Source organism: Pelodiscus sinensis, chromosome 15, assembly GCF_052426305.1.
Source record: "Pelodiscus sinensis isolate ZL-2025 chromosome 15, ASM5242630v1, whole genome shotgun sequence".
NCBI lineage: Eukaryota > Metazoa > Chordata > Testudines > Trionychidae > Pelodiscus > Pelodiscus sinensis.
In genome coordinates, this window is record NC_143066.1 from 6215867 (window position 1) to 6231001 (window position 15135).

At 60.0% G+C, this 15135-nt stretch overlaps 1 protein-coding gene across 4 annotated transcripts in view; it reads right to left on the minus strand.

The window, feature by feature from the left end:
* Positions 1-9635: 9635 nt before the first annotated feature.
* The window catches only part of AXIN1 (axin 1), a 103170-nt gene continuing 97670 nt past the window's right edge, over positions 9636-15135 (minus strand). For all 4 annotated transcript variants that reach the window (XM_075899160.2, XM_075899162.2, XM_075899158.2 and 1 more), the window contains 2 exons: positions 11427-11594; positions 9636-10082 (listed from right to left, as the gene is read on the minus strand). In XM_075899160.2, the coding sequence (XP_075755275.1) occupies positions 9956-10082; positions 11427-11594 (295 nt within the window). In that variant the 3' untranslated portion in view covers positions 9636-9955. The remainder of the gene's footprint in view (positions 10083-11426; positions 11595-15135) is intronic.

The window sequence follows — 15135 nt, forward strand, 5'->3', positions numbered from 1 at the left end:
CCACCGGCAGGACCAGGCAGAACCCCGCTCACAGAGACCCGCGTGGCTCTCCGGCTGCCGGCCCTGCAGCTCCCTCTCCCCACGCTGAGAGACGGGGGCTGCTGCCCCATTGGCCCCCAAAGCTCCACTCCCCCCTTCCACTCAGAACCCTCCGCCAGTACAGCCCCCCTACGGCAGCCCCTCTGCACCCCCAGGCCATCGGTCCGTCCTCTCAGCCTCCTCCTCGTAGGCTTCTTCATTCCCCCGGCCTGGGGGTGCTCCTGGGAACCACCCCCCACTTCCCAGGCTGGCAGGGGAGCAGCTGCCGGGGGCTGGCAGCAATTCGTCCCGGTCTCGGGCTGGACCTCTCAGGCGTCGATTCCGTTTGTCATGGTGGCCAGCGCGGCCTTTCTGCTGACACCCCGTGTGGGCCCGAGCCGCTAGTCGCCCCCTTCCGCCCTGGCTCCGGAGCCCGTTGGGGGAAAGCTGCCCGGCTGGGTCGCAGGCCCTGGGCCCACGGGCTCCCTCCAAGGAGGCAGGCCCCACATTGCTTCCCAGCTCAGTGGCCTGAGCAGGGAGCAGGCCCAGCGGGAGGAGCTGAGCAGCCGGGGGGCTTGGCCTCAAGCTGGGGGGAGCCCAGGGGGCTGGAGAGGCAGGCAGACGTCGAGAGAGGGCTCAGGCCGCAGGGAGAGGGGTGGGGCAGGGAGGCCAGGAACCCCACAGCTATTAGCACAGCAGCCGTCCAGGAGCCAGCCCCACGTGCTGCAGGAGGAGCCCCGGCCCAGGCAGGCCACAAGAGCCCAGGGACAGTGCCCAGCAGCACCCCCGCACGCCCCAGGGAGATGCTGCGTGGAGGCAAAGGCTGACCCCATGGCGTAGCGCTTTGGGACAAGGCGGGGCGAGGCAGCTGGGCAGCAGGCGCAAAGATGCCAAGCAGTTGGTGTAGGCCCAAGGGGCAGCGGGAGGGGTGCAGCCCTCGGGGGCGCTCCGGGCCTGTGGGTCCAGCTCCCCACATCAGCCCGTCCTGCGCTGGCTGCCTGATGCAGACCACGGCCCGTGCAGCTCTGCCCTCCCTGTCGCACCCTTCCTTGCCGAGCCCTGGGCAGGTCCAGGCTCCCGGCACACAGACCAACGGTCTAACCCGGCCTCTGTCTTCCGACCCTGGCCACTGCCAGGTGCTTCCAAGGGAATGGACAGAGCCAGGCTGTTATTGAGTGACCCAGAGCGACACCCCCAGCCTGGGGCGGGCTCCCAGACCACCCTGGCTACTAGCTGCCTATGGACCTGGCCTCCGTGAACGTACAAATTCTTTTCCGAGCTCAGTTGCACTTTGGGATCATCCTGCACCTGTTCAGTCTGAATTGGTCTTTCTGAACGCCCAGCGCCTGGTTCGGTGCGAACGCTTCCCTGCCGCTCCTGGAAATACCTCCCCCGCCGCGTCTTCAAACCAGACTGGCCTTTCTTGTGGGCCCATCACGCCGGCAGCTCACAGGCATCCCGCGACCCAGCAGGTCTTTCTCCCCCGTCACAGTCAACTGAGAGCAAACTGATTGCCAGGGTCGCCCCCAGAGCCACATAGAAAAATGGCATCCGCTATCCTCCTGCCATCTGCTCAGAGGCTGCTTTGAGCCAGAGGTTGTATCCCACAGTTCGGAACGCTGCACTTCCCCCCTGAGTTCCTTCAGAGCTCTCAGTCACCCCCTGGGCCGAGTGATGTTTTCCTGTTTAAGTTCTCAGCGTGTTCCCAAACCTCCCTGCTATGGCCACCTCAATCTGAGCCGCTTCCTCAGATCTGTCACCTGCTACAAATGGCTCAGGCCTCCCGTGAAGCCTGATGCAAAACATTCACCTAGCTTCTGCCACCGTGGCCGTGGGAAGTCACAGAATGCTCCTTTAGCGCCTTGATTGTCCAGTGCCCCCGCGGACTGGCTGCCTCCCCACGTCTGAGGGATGTACCAAGTTTGTGCTGTTCCTGTGTCTCTTGGCAGCTGCTCTTCCAAGTCTTTTATGGCCCAACTGCACTTGAGTCGCCAGAAGGATCTGCCTTCCAATTTGTAAAGGCTGCCTTTTTGCCTCGAGCGGCCTCCTTTTCTCTGCTGCTTAGCCCCAGTGTCATTTTTGGTCCCCTTACTCCTTTTTCATTGGGTGACTCCATTTAATTTGTGCCTCTCAAATAGTTTGAATGCAGCCTGCAGGCCTTTCCCGATTGGGACTGTGGCTTTTCATTTCCCTTTAATTAGCCTCCTCATTTTTGTGTCGCGCCCCTTTTTGAAGTGCGTGGCTACGGTGGTGGGCTTCCTTGGTAGCTCGCCCTCGCAGGATGCTACATTTAATTACATTATGGTAATCGAGCGGCCCAGCTAGAGTCACCTCTTGGACCAGACCCCATGCCCCGCTTAGCACTAAATCCAGGCTCGTCTCTCCCCCGGTGGGTTCCAGGACTAGCTGCTCCAAGCAGCAGACACTTTCTCGCCGAATCCTGCCCTGCCGGGACAGGTCCGTGAGACGATAGTTCAAATCCCCCATTAGCACGGAGCTTTGTGTTCTCAGAGCTGGGCTGGGGAGCCCAGTGAGAGCGACTCCCTCCATCTCATCCCCCCCTCCCCGGCCTGGCAGCAGGAGATCAGACTCCACTTGCCGCGCCGGGCACTCTGCTTCCAGAAGCACAGGCAGGCTGGCAGGACCCCGGGCGGCTGAGGCTGCTTGGCAGGGCAGAGGGCTCTGAGAAAGCTCTGGCGTATGGGCAGCGCCTCGTTCCTCGCCGCCCTCACGCCAGCCTGCCCCGTGACTCAGACCTTTCGCACGGCTGAGGTCTCGCCCCCACCCCGAGCCCCCGCAGGGATCCCAGCCCCCGGGAGGAGCGGCCTTTGCTTCAGCTGGAGCCCAGGTGAAGGTTTTCCCGGGAAGGCGCATGAAGTGCCTGTGGACAGCAGAGATGGAGCAGCCAGGCCCGAGCCCCAGCCAGGCTCAGCGGCCGCCTGGAAGGGGCAGAGGGGTCCCTGTTAGAACCCACCTGGCAGCGCGACCCGGCAGCCCATATCTGGACACCCAGGGGTGCCTCCCTCCCTCTGTGGTGCCCTGAACAGAGCGAGAACATTCCCCTCCGATGGCCTGGGGCCCGTCTCGCTTGACCCTTTCCCAGCTGGGGCAGAGGCCGGCCCAGGCTGCGCCCAAGGACGTGAGCCCGGGGCTAGTCTCACAGCAGGGTCCAGGCTCCACGCGTGGCGGGGAGGGCTCCGTGGGACGCAGGGCCATGCCCTCGGCTGGCAGCGAGCCGCTCTCAGGAGGTGCCAGGCGTTCGGCGGGTCAGGAGGGTTACAGCCAGCTGGGCACGGGGCTCACTCCACGCCAGCGGCTGAGCCAGGCCCATGCTCCCTCGGGCACATGGCAGCCTCCCACCCCACAGCCCCCTGCCACGGCTGGCAGCCCGGGGCCCAGGCCAGCTGGTTAATCGATGACTGTAAACCGGAGCAGGATCAGAGCCACAAGGGTTTGGCTCATCCGATTCCTCCCCCTCCCAGGCCCCTGCCCTCTGCTTGTGCCAAACCAGATGCAGCCACTGGCCGGGGGCTGCGCTCAGCAATGAAAGGGGCTGGAGGAGCGATTTTACTTCCCACCTGACAGCCCAGGGCTGCAAGGGCTCCGAGCCCCCAGGCCCCGGCCTGCAAACCGCCAGGTGAGGCACCTTGCAGCCGTGGCACCGATTTGAGTCCGTTTCGGCCTCCCCTCCGCGCCCATCTTACCCGCAAGGTGTCTCCATGCCAGCCGGCAGGGGCAAAGCTGCAGGGCGTGTTGCCACGGCTACCAACCCCGCTGACACCGGAGCCCTGGCCCCGGCTCGCTGCTCCGCTCACCCCTCCCCCAGCTGTGCACACGGCTAGTCCCCACCCAGTAGCCCGGGACCAGCTGGGAGAGCCGCTGTCGCGTCTGGTCCTGGGCAGCGGCGTCTCTGCCTGTCCTGCCCATTGCACGAGGGGGCCTGGCCTGGGGCGAGGGTGTCCCAGAGCTGCCTGGCAACTGGGGGAGGGGCGCGGCCCCCACCCCGTCCTCTCCTAGCCCTGGCAAGTCGAGAGGCTCAGGGCTGCCGGAGGAACTGCTCTCCCCAGGCCCTGCAGGGTCGATTCCTGGTCCAGGGCTTTGAGCCAGGAGGCCTTGGCTGGCTGAGGGCTACAGCCCACACACAAGGCCACTCCACAGCGTTTGCTGCAAGGGGGCCCTGGGGAGGAGTGCTGGGGGCTGAGGCTGGCTTGGCCACCCCCCTCGCCTGACAGGGAGCCCTCCAGCTCTGGGGGAGGGGAGAAGGCCCCCCCCCGCCCACCCTGGGGATTGTGCGGCTGACCCTGCCCGGAGCACTGGGCTCGGGGCTGCAGGCTCAGCTCCCGGGGAGGGGAGGGGAACACGGTGGCATCAGTGGAGAGGCGGCGCCCGCTGAGTTGTACAGACCTGAGCTCTCCCCCCACCGCTGCAGCTCCTGCCCCACAGCAACAGGCAGCCCCGTCCTTGCTGCTGCGGGTCCTGCTGCGCCAAGCGATCGTCCCAGGCCAGGGAGCCACCTACATCTTGTCCCCCTGCAGCCCACCACAGCCCAAAGCCCCTTACCCGCTGCTTGGACACGTCCCCTCCTCTCACCCTCCAGCGTGGTCCTTGCTTTCCAAACCTCGGGTCCTTCGCCACAGCTCCTCGCCTGCGCCCCACAACCACCGCCAGCCTCGCCTCGCTGCTGCCCCAGCGCCTCCACCCTCTCCTTCCAACCCCCGAAAACTAGCACACTTTTCACAAGCCCAGGAGCACCCAGGCTCCGCCCCCCTGAAAGCGTCCGAATGTGCCTGCCCTGCCTGTGCGCGGGTGTGACACGTGGCCAAGAAAGGGTTAAGCATCCTGCAGGGTAAGTGACCCAAATTCAACCTTTAGGGGCATCCCTGTGGATGTTTGTGCTTTTGGGTGGCGCCGTATCTACTGCTGAAGGTTAACGTAACCAAATGGTTCCTGTCCGTACTGGATGACAGGGGCGCCGCATCGGGCTGTCTCCGCAAAACCGAGGAGTCCTAGGGCATCTTATAGACTAAGATTTATTTGGCACAAGCTTTCGTGGGTCAAACCCACCTCTGCCGAAACGGGCTCCAGGCCTGGAAAGCTTGTGCTCAGCTCTGTTCATTTTTAGGGTGCCACGAGGCTTCTCCATGTCGGCTACACCCTATGCCTCTCTGGGAAGCGTACAGCAAGTGGCCGGGGAAGGACGGCACTGTTGCGGATTGATCTGGGTAGCTAGTTACCAGTGACGCCTGGAAATAAGTCTCCAGAATGAAGAGAAACCTGGGACTTTATCTAGACCCTTGGGTCCTGGCTCGTCTTACCTCAGCTCCGCCTGAGGCTTTACCGGGGAAAGCGCTGAGTCATAAGAACATAAACATAAGGCGGCCACACTGGGTCAGACCAAAGGTCCTTCTAGCCCAGTATCCTGTCTGCCAACAGTGGCCAGCACCAAGTGCCCCAGAGAGGGTGGACTGAAGACAATGATCAAGCGATTTGTCTCCTGCCATCCCTCTCCAGCCTCTGACAAACAGAGGCCAAGGACACCATTTTATCCCCTGGCTAATAGCCTTTTATGGACCTAACCTCCATGAAATTATCTAGCTTCTCTTTAAACTCTGTTCTAGTCCTAGCCTTCACAGCCTCCTCTGGCAAGGAGTTCCACAGGTTGACTACACGCTGTGTGAAGAAGAACTTTCTTTTATTAGTTTTAAACCTGCTCCCCATTAATTTCATTTGGTGTCCTCTAGTTCTTCTATTTAGGGAACTAATAAATAACTTTTCTTTATCGGCCCTCTCCACACCACTCATGATTTTATAGACCTCTATCATATCCCCCCCTCAGTCTCTTCTTTTCTAAACTGAAAAGTCCCAGTCGCTTTAACCTCTTCTCATATGGGACCCGTTCCAAACCCCTAATCATTTTAGTTGCCCTTTTGTGAACCCTTTCCAAGGCCAAAATATCTTTTTTGAGGTGAGGAGACCACATCTGTACACAGAATTCAGGATGTGGGCGTATCATAGTTTTATACAGGGGCAGTAAGATATTCTGGGTCTTATTTTCTATCCCTTTCCTAATAATTCCTAGCATCCTATTTGCCTTTTTGGCCACCGCTGCACAGTGTGTGGAAGTTTTCAGAGAACTGTCCATGATAACTCCAAGATCCCTTTCCTGATTTGTCGTAGCCTGTACGTATAGTTGGGGTTATTTTTCCCGATGTGCATTACTTTACACTTATCCACATTAAATTTCATTTGATATTTTGTTGCCCAATCACTGAGTTTGGTGAGATCTTCTTGGAGTCCCTCACAGTCTGCTTGTGTCTTGACTATCCTAAACAGTTTGGTATCATCTGCAAACTTTACCACCTCACTGCTTACCCCTTTCTCCAGATCATTTATGAATAAGTTGAACAGGATTGGTCCTAGGACTGATCCTTGGGGAGTCGTAGGATTGAGCTCTCCGGTCCCATGGGGATCTCCCTGACTATGGCGACGGGACTAATTCGGAGAGAACTCTTTGCAACGACACCGCTCAACGTCTCTGCGCTGAACCGCATCTCAGGATGGGCCTCCTGTCTGCCTGGGTGCTGCTCTCTTGCAACCAGCGCTCACACGCTCGCTCTAATACAGATGAGTTTAGTTAATAATTGATCAGTGGGTGTTTGGAAGATGTGAAATATTCATTAACCTGGGAAGGAACGTGTCCCATCCTTTGGGACTGGTAAAACATCTCTGTGTGATGGATGAGATTTTCAATGATCCTCTTCGTATTTGCCATGGGTGTCTGGGCGGAGGCCTAAGGCCTGGCTTCTTTAAGGGGCTCTGTGGTTGGTTCCTGGGTAACCGGGAAGGTATCATGGAGGCTGTTTTGTGCTGGCTTAGTACATTTAAATAGCCACCGGTCTGGGGACTGGCTGCCCCTCCTCTTTGCGGTTCACCCTAACTGAGTGACCGCAGCTGGATTCCTGGGACCCACTCATGGTGGGATGACGGTGGGTCAGGACAGGGTGGGAACGGAGCCCAGCGAGACCAGGGAAGAGAAACCCGGCTGGTGCAGCTGGCGCTTGCTTTGCCGTCGATTTGCAGGAACCGCCCTCCTTTTCTTACACCAATCCCAAGTCCCTGGCGCTCTGTGTAAGTGGCAGGCCCTGTGACCCCGGGGTCTTGGCCAAATTTCCAATTCTCTCTGCTGTTTTAACTAAGGCATTCTGTGCACCTGCAGCAAGTCCCCCGGGAGGACTGATCTCTGCAGCCAGACTCCAGCAGAGATGGCTGCACACCGGGGAAGGCTTGGTAAACGGGGCTTTTCTGGATTCCACAGCTTGCACCCAGGTTGCAGCAAGGTCCTGAGGGCCACCCTCCCCAATTGCTGCCACCTTGCTTGAATCTCCACAGCCCCGCTGCCCTCCCAGCTCCCTACTTCAGCTCCCGACCCGCCGGGCGGATTTTGCGGAGCCCTGCCGTCCTCCGCGCTCCCGAGAAGGAAGGAAATCAGCAGCCACTTCGAGGTTGGGTTTGGGTTTTTTTTATTATTTCGTTATTATCCAAGTACCTTTGAAAAGATCATTGTACAAGTCGGCACATGAAAACGCTCAGGAGACGCCGTCGGTGGCTCGCCGCTGGCGGCTGACGCAGCAGTTCGACAATGTACATATTTACAGTGGCACCCTTCAGAAACAAGGGCAAATGGAAAACCTGTGGCTGTTGGGTACATTCACAATCTCACCAGACACAGAAAACGATCCCAACTTAAAAAAAGAAGAAAAATGCTTGTAATGCAGTTCCCTGGATGAAAACAAATTTCTCATTTGCTGGACTTCACATAGTGATAGGCAAGTTACAGAACCGTGTTCAAAGGCACTCTGTGACATATACAATAGAGCGAGGGCAAACCTCGCTGGGCGGATACACAACTGCACAAGCGCAGCCCCCGGGATCACCTCTGACGGTCAGCGCCACGCCTGTCTCACGGTGCTGCCCCCGGCGGGAGCAGCACAGCGGAGCTGGCAACATACCACTGAACACCAGAGGTGGTGCTGAGGCAAAAGCCCTCTCGCTTTTACCCTGTGGCAGAAATTGACCGGTAGAGAGGCCCAGTGATCGGCGTGTGTAGGGCTGGTCTGCAGAGGGTCGGTGAAGAGAGACCTCAGGGCTGCGCCCTGGATTCTCCGCTTCTCAGGATCACCTTGCATGATCGGGAAGAAGCAGATTTAACAATTTGCTTTGGATTCTGAGCTCCCAGCATTCTTGCTTCTGAGCACACACAGGCCCTTTGGGAACCTGTCCTGAGGATCCTGTCTCCCCTGCAGCCGTTTCTCAGCCAGCTCTCCTTCGGAAGTGCAGCCTCCCAGGAGATTCTGGGCACAGAGGGCATCCTCCGCGGAGGAGAAATGGTCCCACACACGCCCATCGAGGGGGGAAGAGGCAGAAACAGCTCGATTCGTTATGTGGCCACAAACACAGCCAAAGGCTGTCTCCGGCCCCGGGAATTACTGCCTCCGTTAGTCTCTCTAGAGAAGTGTTTCTTGTTTTAAGACCGAGGAACACCAAATCATATTTTTTTTAAATGAGGAACACCAAGGATTCTTTGTTGAGAAAAAAAGAGTGCCTGCCCCTTTAAGGGCGGCCATTTTGAATTTTTGTTCTCCGCGGCACACCTCCGACTGCCTCGTGGCACATGGGCGTGCCGTGGAACACAGTGTCAGAAACACTACTCCAGAGAGCCCTGCCAGAGGGTTTGGGCCTTAGCAGCAGTGCTCCAAGGAGGAATCGCCCTGCGGAGGGAGCCCCATGGTGACTCGAGGGCTCTGCAGCAGGCAACGGAAGCTGCACGTTTCCAAGTGGTTTTCCCTCTGCACGACATTCGCTCTTGCTAGGAGTCCCACGCCCGCATGAGATCTCAGCACGACCAAATCCCCCGGTGGGACGGGACACTCCAGTCTCAGCGGAGGGCTCTGACCGCTAATTACGTAGGCGAGGGCCCTCCGGTGATGCCCACACTCAGGAAAGGCTCATGGCTGGGAGCAGGCACCACCAGCTTGATCTGTGGCGAAAGAGCAGGAGATGGCACTTCACAAAGGAAGCGCTTACCAAAGCCGAACCTGCCGATCCCGCCCCTCATCGTGGTGCGCTGGGGCGCCCCCTTCTGGCTGGATTGGGTGCAGCTGCGAGGCAGGAACCAGCCACTGACTCCAGTGACTTAGGCGCTCTAACAGAGAGCCGGCTGTCAAGGGCTCCTAAATGCAAGCCCTTTCCGCCAGTGCTCGCTTGCTCACAAGAATGCTCGGAGAAAAAACGCCTAGATCCGGGGCTTAAATATTGGCGAGGTGAAACGTGGCTTGTAGCGGCATGAACAACCCCCGTCACGCCCAGGCTTTCGCGCCCACACCAGGGCGGCCTTTGCGAGCCAGCCAACACACGGGCGTCCATGTCAGCATCTGAGATAGCAGCTTGGGTGAAGGTCCCCGAGGGAGCTCTCCACACACACACAGACACACACACGCTCTGTCAGGAGGCGGGGAGGGTGGGATGCAGGCGAGGCTCCACGCCGAGCTAGGCGGATGGCTGTACACGCGGGGGAGCTCCGAAGTACCTGTCGGCCTCACATTTACATAAGAGCACTGTGACATTGGAAAGATTTTCCTTTTATTACAATATATCAAAAATATGCAGCTTTAGTAAACAAGGTCATCTTACATTTCTAACGCGACTGTACAATGCTACAACACACGGAAGGCTCTGCCTGGCGAGGGAGCTCGCCCGGGCCCCCACCGGCAGGTCTGCGCGGCGGAAGGCCTCCCACTGGCAGGGCGTCGCTCCTGGAGGGGACGAGGTGCCTCCCTCAGCCTGGATCTGCCCAGCGCCGAGGGATCCGTGCCGCCCTGCGCTCCGACTCGGGGGCCGTTCCAGGCCGTCTAGCTTTCCAAAGCCTGCCCAGGCCCCCTTAGTCGATCTTCTCCACCTTCCCGATGATTTTCTCCTCGAAGATGGGCAGGGTGGCCTCGTCCTCGCGCACCTCCTCAAACACCACGCCGCAGTCAAACTCGTGGCTCACTTTTTTGAAGTAATACCTGCGGAGCAGAGGGGGCCTCATGAATGGCTCGTCCAGCTAGCGCCAGCCCGGGGCCCTGCAGTGTCCCGCCCAATGGGTGAGACCCCCAAACCAGGCTGCTCACCCGAGTCTATGGAGCCAGGGGTCAATCAACATCCACAGCACCCAGCCCGGCCAGGGTCGCACTAAACCCCCTCTCCTGCCCCCCCCTTTCAAAGCAGCATGACAGGAGATGCCAGAGGCCTGGACTCAAGGACCAGCCCATGGCTCCTGTCGGTATCTGCAGGTGCTGGTCGGCTGCCCAAGGCCGGAGTTGCCAGTCCTAGCAAGAACAGATGGAGGAGAGGACACGCCTGGCACTCCTGCCATCAGGGGCTATCCAGCTGGGCTGGCAGCCCAAACCCGGACGGTCCCACAGGACGGACCCACGCTGCTCCCCTATGGAGGCCGGAGCTCCGGCTCAGGGAGGCGACCGGTCCCAGAATGCAACTGGCCTCCATGCAAACGGCAGGCAGCCCTGGCAGCCTTAGTGCACAAGCAGGGTTTTCGGCAGCGGCTGTGACCCTGGTCCGCGTCAGAGCCTGTGCTGGAAAACGCGCGCGGGGCCCCACGGCCTTGTCTGCCCTGCGGAGTCCAGCAGCAGGGGCACCCCGGCCGGACTGCAGCACGGCACAAGTGGGGCCTGGAACCCGATCCCAGCCACTTCGGTACCACACAGCGAGCACGCTCAGGGCCAAGGTGCAGCTCCTGCCCCGACCTAGCAGGCCCACCTTGAAAGTAGCTCCTGGGGGGCTCTCTGCCCGGCTTTTAAACACCCCCCCCGGAGGCCTGCTTAGCCACGGAGCATCCTCCCCGCTAGTGCCAGCAGGAGGGCAGAGCCCCAGGGGCAGCCCCTGCACCTGGCTCACGAATCCGTCTCTGCCAGGACACAACTCGCTTGGGTGCCCCGTTGCTAGGGCTGCACGGCGAAGGCAAAGTGCTCCCCGCAGCATGGCCTGCACTGCTGCCCGCGGCGTGGACCAGCCGTGCGTTTTTCCGGGACGAGCCTGCTCGTTTCTCTCACCCCCCGGCTCTGTGCCCGGCGGCGCCCCCTCCCTCCTCACCCTCGCGAGGGCTTTCGAAGTGGGGAAGATTCCCCAGCTCCTCCTGCCCCCTGCAGCCCCTGCCCCGAGGGCCATGGAGATGGGCACACACCCTCTGCCCCACGCGGGCCTTGTCCCCTTTGCAGCATGCCCAGGCGACTCAGGGCCAGCGCCTCCCTTGCATGGCTCCGCCTCAGGGCAAAGGGAGGAGCCCAGAAGGCAAAGGCGATGGCCGTGTGGGCACAGCAGAGCAGGAGCAGGCTGAGCCGAAGGGGCCTTACCTGTAGTTCCCTTTCTTGGTGAGCAGCTCCTTAAACTGCCCCAGCGTCACCACGCGCCCCTTGACCAAGGTGCGGTAGGGGATGGGCTCTCCACAGAAGTAGTAGGCCACCACGATGTTCTCACACGGCTGCGACGTGCCGTTGCCTGGTCTCTTCTGGGGCTTCAACCTGCCAGGAGAGACAAGAGCGTCCCCGCTGAGTCAGGGCGCCGGGCTGGGTGGCCCTTGTGGCAGAGGCTCCAGGAGCCTGGCCTCCCTCAGGGTAATGGTGAATGCCGATATGCCCGAGTGGGCACCGGCTGACACGGGACTGGTGGGTCCTGGACTCCCAGAGTCAGGGAATTGGATCCCAGCTCCTCAGTGAAGTGGGAGCCACGGCCCCGTAGGAATCTCCTGCCCCACTGAGCGGTCCTGGGTGGCAAGGAACGGAGGAAGGCTGCGGGGAGAGGGGCGGAGGGGACCGCCGGCCTGCAGGGGAACGCCTGTCCCGCCTGGCCTGATTTCTTCATTTCCAGCATCAGCCAGGGCCACAAGGCACAGCCCAAGCTCCCCCTCTGCTTCCTGGGCTGCCCTGGGGGAGCAGAAGCTCAGCAGCCTGGCCCACGACAGCCGGCAGGGACGACCCGATGCCCACATGAGGGCAGCAGGAAGCAGGCCCTGGGGTCAGCGTTCCATGCAAGCTGGGTGCTTGTGCAGCCGCTCAGGAGAGAGTCAATTGCTGGCCAGCTAATTAGCAGAGCACCCACAGCTAGGTTTTTGCATCTATGGTGGTGCACATCTACACATGCCTTGGCGCAGACCAAACTTTTATTCCACACATGAATGGGAAAATCCGCACATGGATGGAAAAGATTAGAGGGAACGTTGCTGGGGGGCATCCCCACTCAGACCCCTTCTGTTGGGGGGGGAGGGTGGCATTTGGTTTTAAACCATGGTCCTCCTTCAGGACATCCTGTAGCTGGTCCTGTCCCTCCCAGGCCTTGCGGGAAGAGACTCTCTGAGGAGAGCGGGGGGGCTGGGGAGAGGTTTGGCTCTGGCTGGTTTAAAATGGGGACACAGGTTTTGTGCTCCTCCGCTCCAGCCCCACATCAGCACCGCTCCCGATTTGCCCACCAGGGGGCAGAGGCTGCCTGCTGGGAAAGGCAGGTGCTCACAGCCCTGGCTGAAACCTCCAGGCCAGCAAAGGAGTCGGCCAGCAAAGGAGTCAGCCGGGGCGGGATGCTCTGACCCAGCATGGCTGTTCCGCTGTTCTGCTCAGAAGAGCCGGGGAAGCAGAGCGCAGGGCCTCCCGCAGCCCCGTGGCGCTAGCGCAGCTTTGCAGCCTGTTCACGCCGCGTCCCATCGGGCGCCAGGGGAAGGTTCAAACACGGGATCGTCCTTGGAGCCAACCCAGCTGCAACCCCAGTAAAAACTGTTCCCAGAGTCGGGCAAGTTGTGAGCGCAGACAAGCCGAGAGGGCTGGCAGTTCCCTCCCTGCACTTCTCCGAGCCCTGCCAGGGCAGGGGCTGAGGGGGGTGCGTGTCTGGGGAGGGAAGGGCCAGCTGCGGAGGGAAGCCACAGGCTCGGCGCGGTCAGGAACCGGAAGGCCGAGAAACGCCGGCAGCTTGGCCGGCCCCCGCTCTCCCACGGCAGCCCGAGGAAGGGCCCCGGTGCCGGGGGCCACGACCCCTTCCGGAGCCCACGGGTCCTGTGTTCAGGCACATTTCCACTCTCCCGCCTGGAGAAGCAGCCCAACCTGATGGTTTCGTGGTGCCCTGCTGGGTCCCAGCTCTGGCGCTTCCCTTGTTCCAAGGGCCTCGCTGGAAGGGAGGGAGGGAGAAATGCCAACACCATGGCTAGAGCGCCTGTCCTTTTCCTCTGGTACTGCTTATGGGGCTAGACCCTGCCCCCCTTTGCCGTAGATCAGCGCAGGGTGGGCTGCCGGCTCTGGGGCAGACAGGCACAGGACGAGGGAGGCATCCAGAGCCAGAGGACCTGCGGCCGAGCCAGTGGGTGCTACAGCTGGCAAATGAACCTCACGGACAATCTCAGCAACCAGGCACGAGTGGGGGGGGGGGGGGGAGCTGCTGGGATGTGTCTCATTTTTAACATCCACGTGTGGAAAAAAGATGTTGTGCCCCCAGGCACGTGGGGACGTGCACTGCCAGGAGAAACACGTGCTGCCGGCAGTGGGCACGCTGCGGATCGGCTGGGCGCCGTTTCACTCTCTGCTGGGCTTCCAGGGAACGCTGGGGACCGTTACAGGTGTATCCGCCCCGCTCCTCCTACAAGAGCGCTCTACACCCCCCAGGAGATCTTCCCCGCCTGCACAGCTAGGGACCTGCCTGTGCCATGCGTCTCCCCCTCACCTGGACCTGGTTTCCAAGAGAAAAACGCCCTCCTGCTGGGAACGGCGCACACCTCTTCTCAGCCGCGCTTTGGCACAGCCACCCACAACCTCTCTGCCTCACGTGAATGGAGTTTAGCTGTAAACAAGCCCTAAGCACAGGCCCGAAAAACCAGACTGGCGGCTTGACTGAACCACCAGCCAAAAGGCAGCCGCTTTGGAGAAAGGGGGGACAGTGCGACCGAGCCGGCACTCTCCCCTCAGGGCAGTAGCCCGCATGGAGAAGCTGCTCCTTCCGATATGCCTGTCTCGGCGCTGCAAAGAGCACGGCACACGGGGCTTCTTTGCCAAGCCCCCGGAGCCGCGATCAGAACGTCCAGCTAGCGAGGGGCCCGGTCGACTGGGGAACATGTGACTGGGTCACAATGGTCCATCCAGTCCAGTATCCTGTCCGCTGACAGTGGCCTATACCAGATGCCCCAGAGGGAAGGAACACAACAGGGAATCCTCACATAATCCCTCCGCTATCACCGATTTCCAGACAAACAGGCCAGGGACACCATTCCTACCCAGCCTGGCTAATAGCCATTGATGGACCTAACCTCCATGAATCTAGCTAGCTCTTTTTTGAACCCTGTTTACGTCCTAGCCTTCACCGCATCCTCTGGCAAGGAGTTCCACAGGTCGACTGTGCGCTGAGTGAAGAAAAACTTCCTTTGCTTTGTTTTAAACCTGCTGCCTATTCGTTTTGAACAAGATCAAAAGTCTCAGAGCTGCTGCTTTTGGGAGCAGAACGGTGCATAAGGGCAATGGATGGACCCAACATACAGTGTCCTCCAGAAACTGCAGCTCAGGGGGGCTGGCTGGGAGTAACCTTTGACCCCTGTAAAAAAATCAAGCCAGGACTCGACCACTTCGCTGCCTGTTCTACCAGCCCCTTGCTGTTCTACCTTGTCCCGTGTGTCATCTGTGAACGTTCTGCCAGCTGGCCTCTTCAAAAGGCCGTCTAGATACTAGGGATGTAACGCGAACTGGTTAAACGCCATGTTTACATCCTTAACAGACACTCCACCACACAACAGCACACACCCCACACCGCCAAGTAGGTCCTACAGAGAAAGTTTTCTATACTTGAAATACTATTTTTAATCTGCGGTAGCATGGAGCTCTATAGACAGGCCACGTGTCTGTGTGTCTATTTTCTGGGAGGGCCGGGGCTCTCTGGAGCCAAGAAGACGATCCCTATCTGATGACACCCGTTTAAAGGCAGGCTGAATATCTGGGACTTAACCTACTTGGCAGTGCTTTTTAATTACACGCTTGCCAGCCATTCAGGCAGTTGCATGAGAAAATAATTAAAGCCGGGCAATTAAAGGGTGCCTTT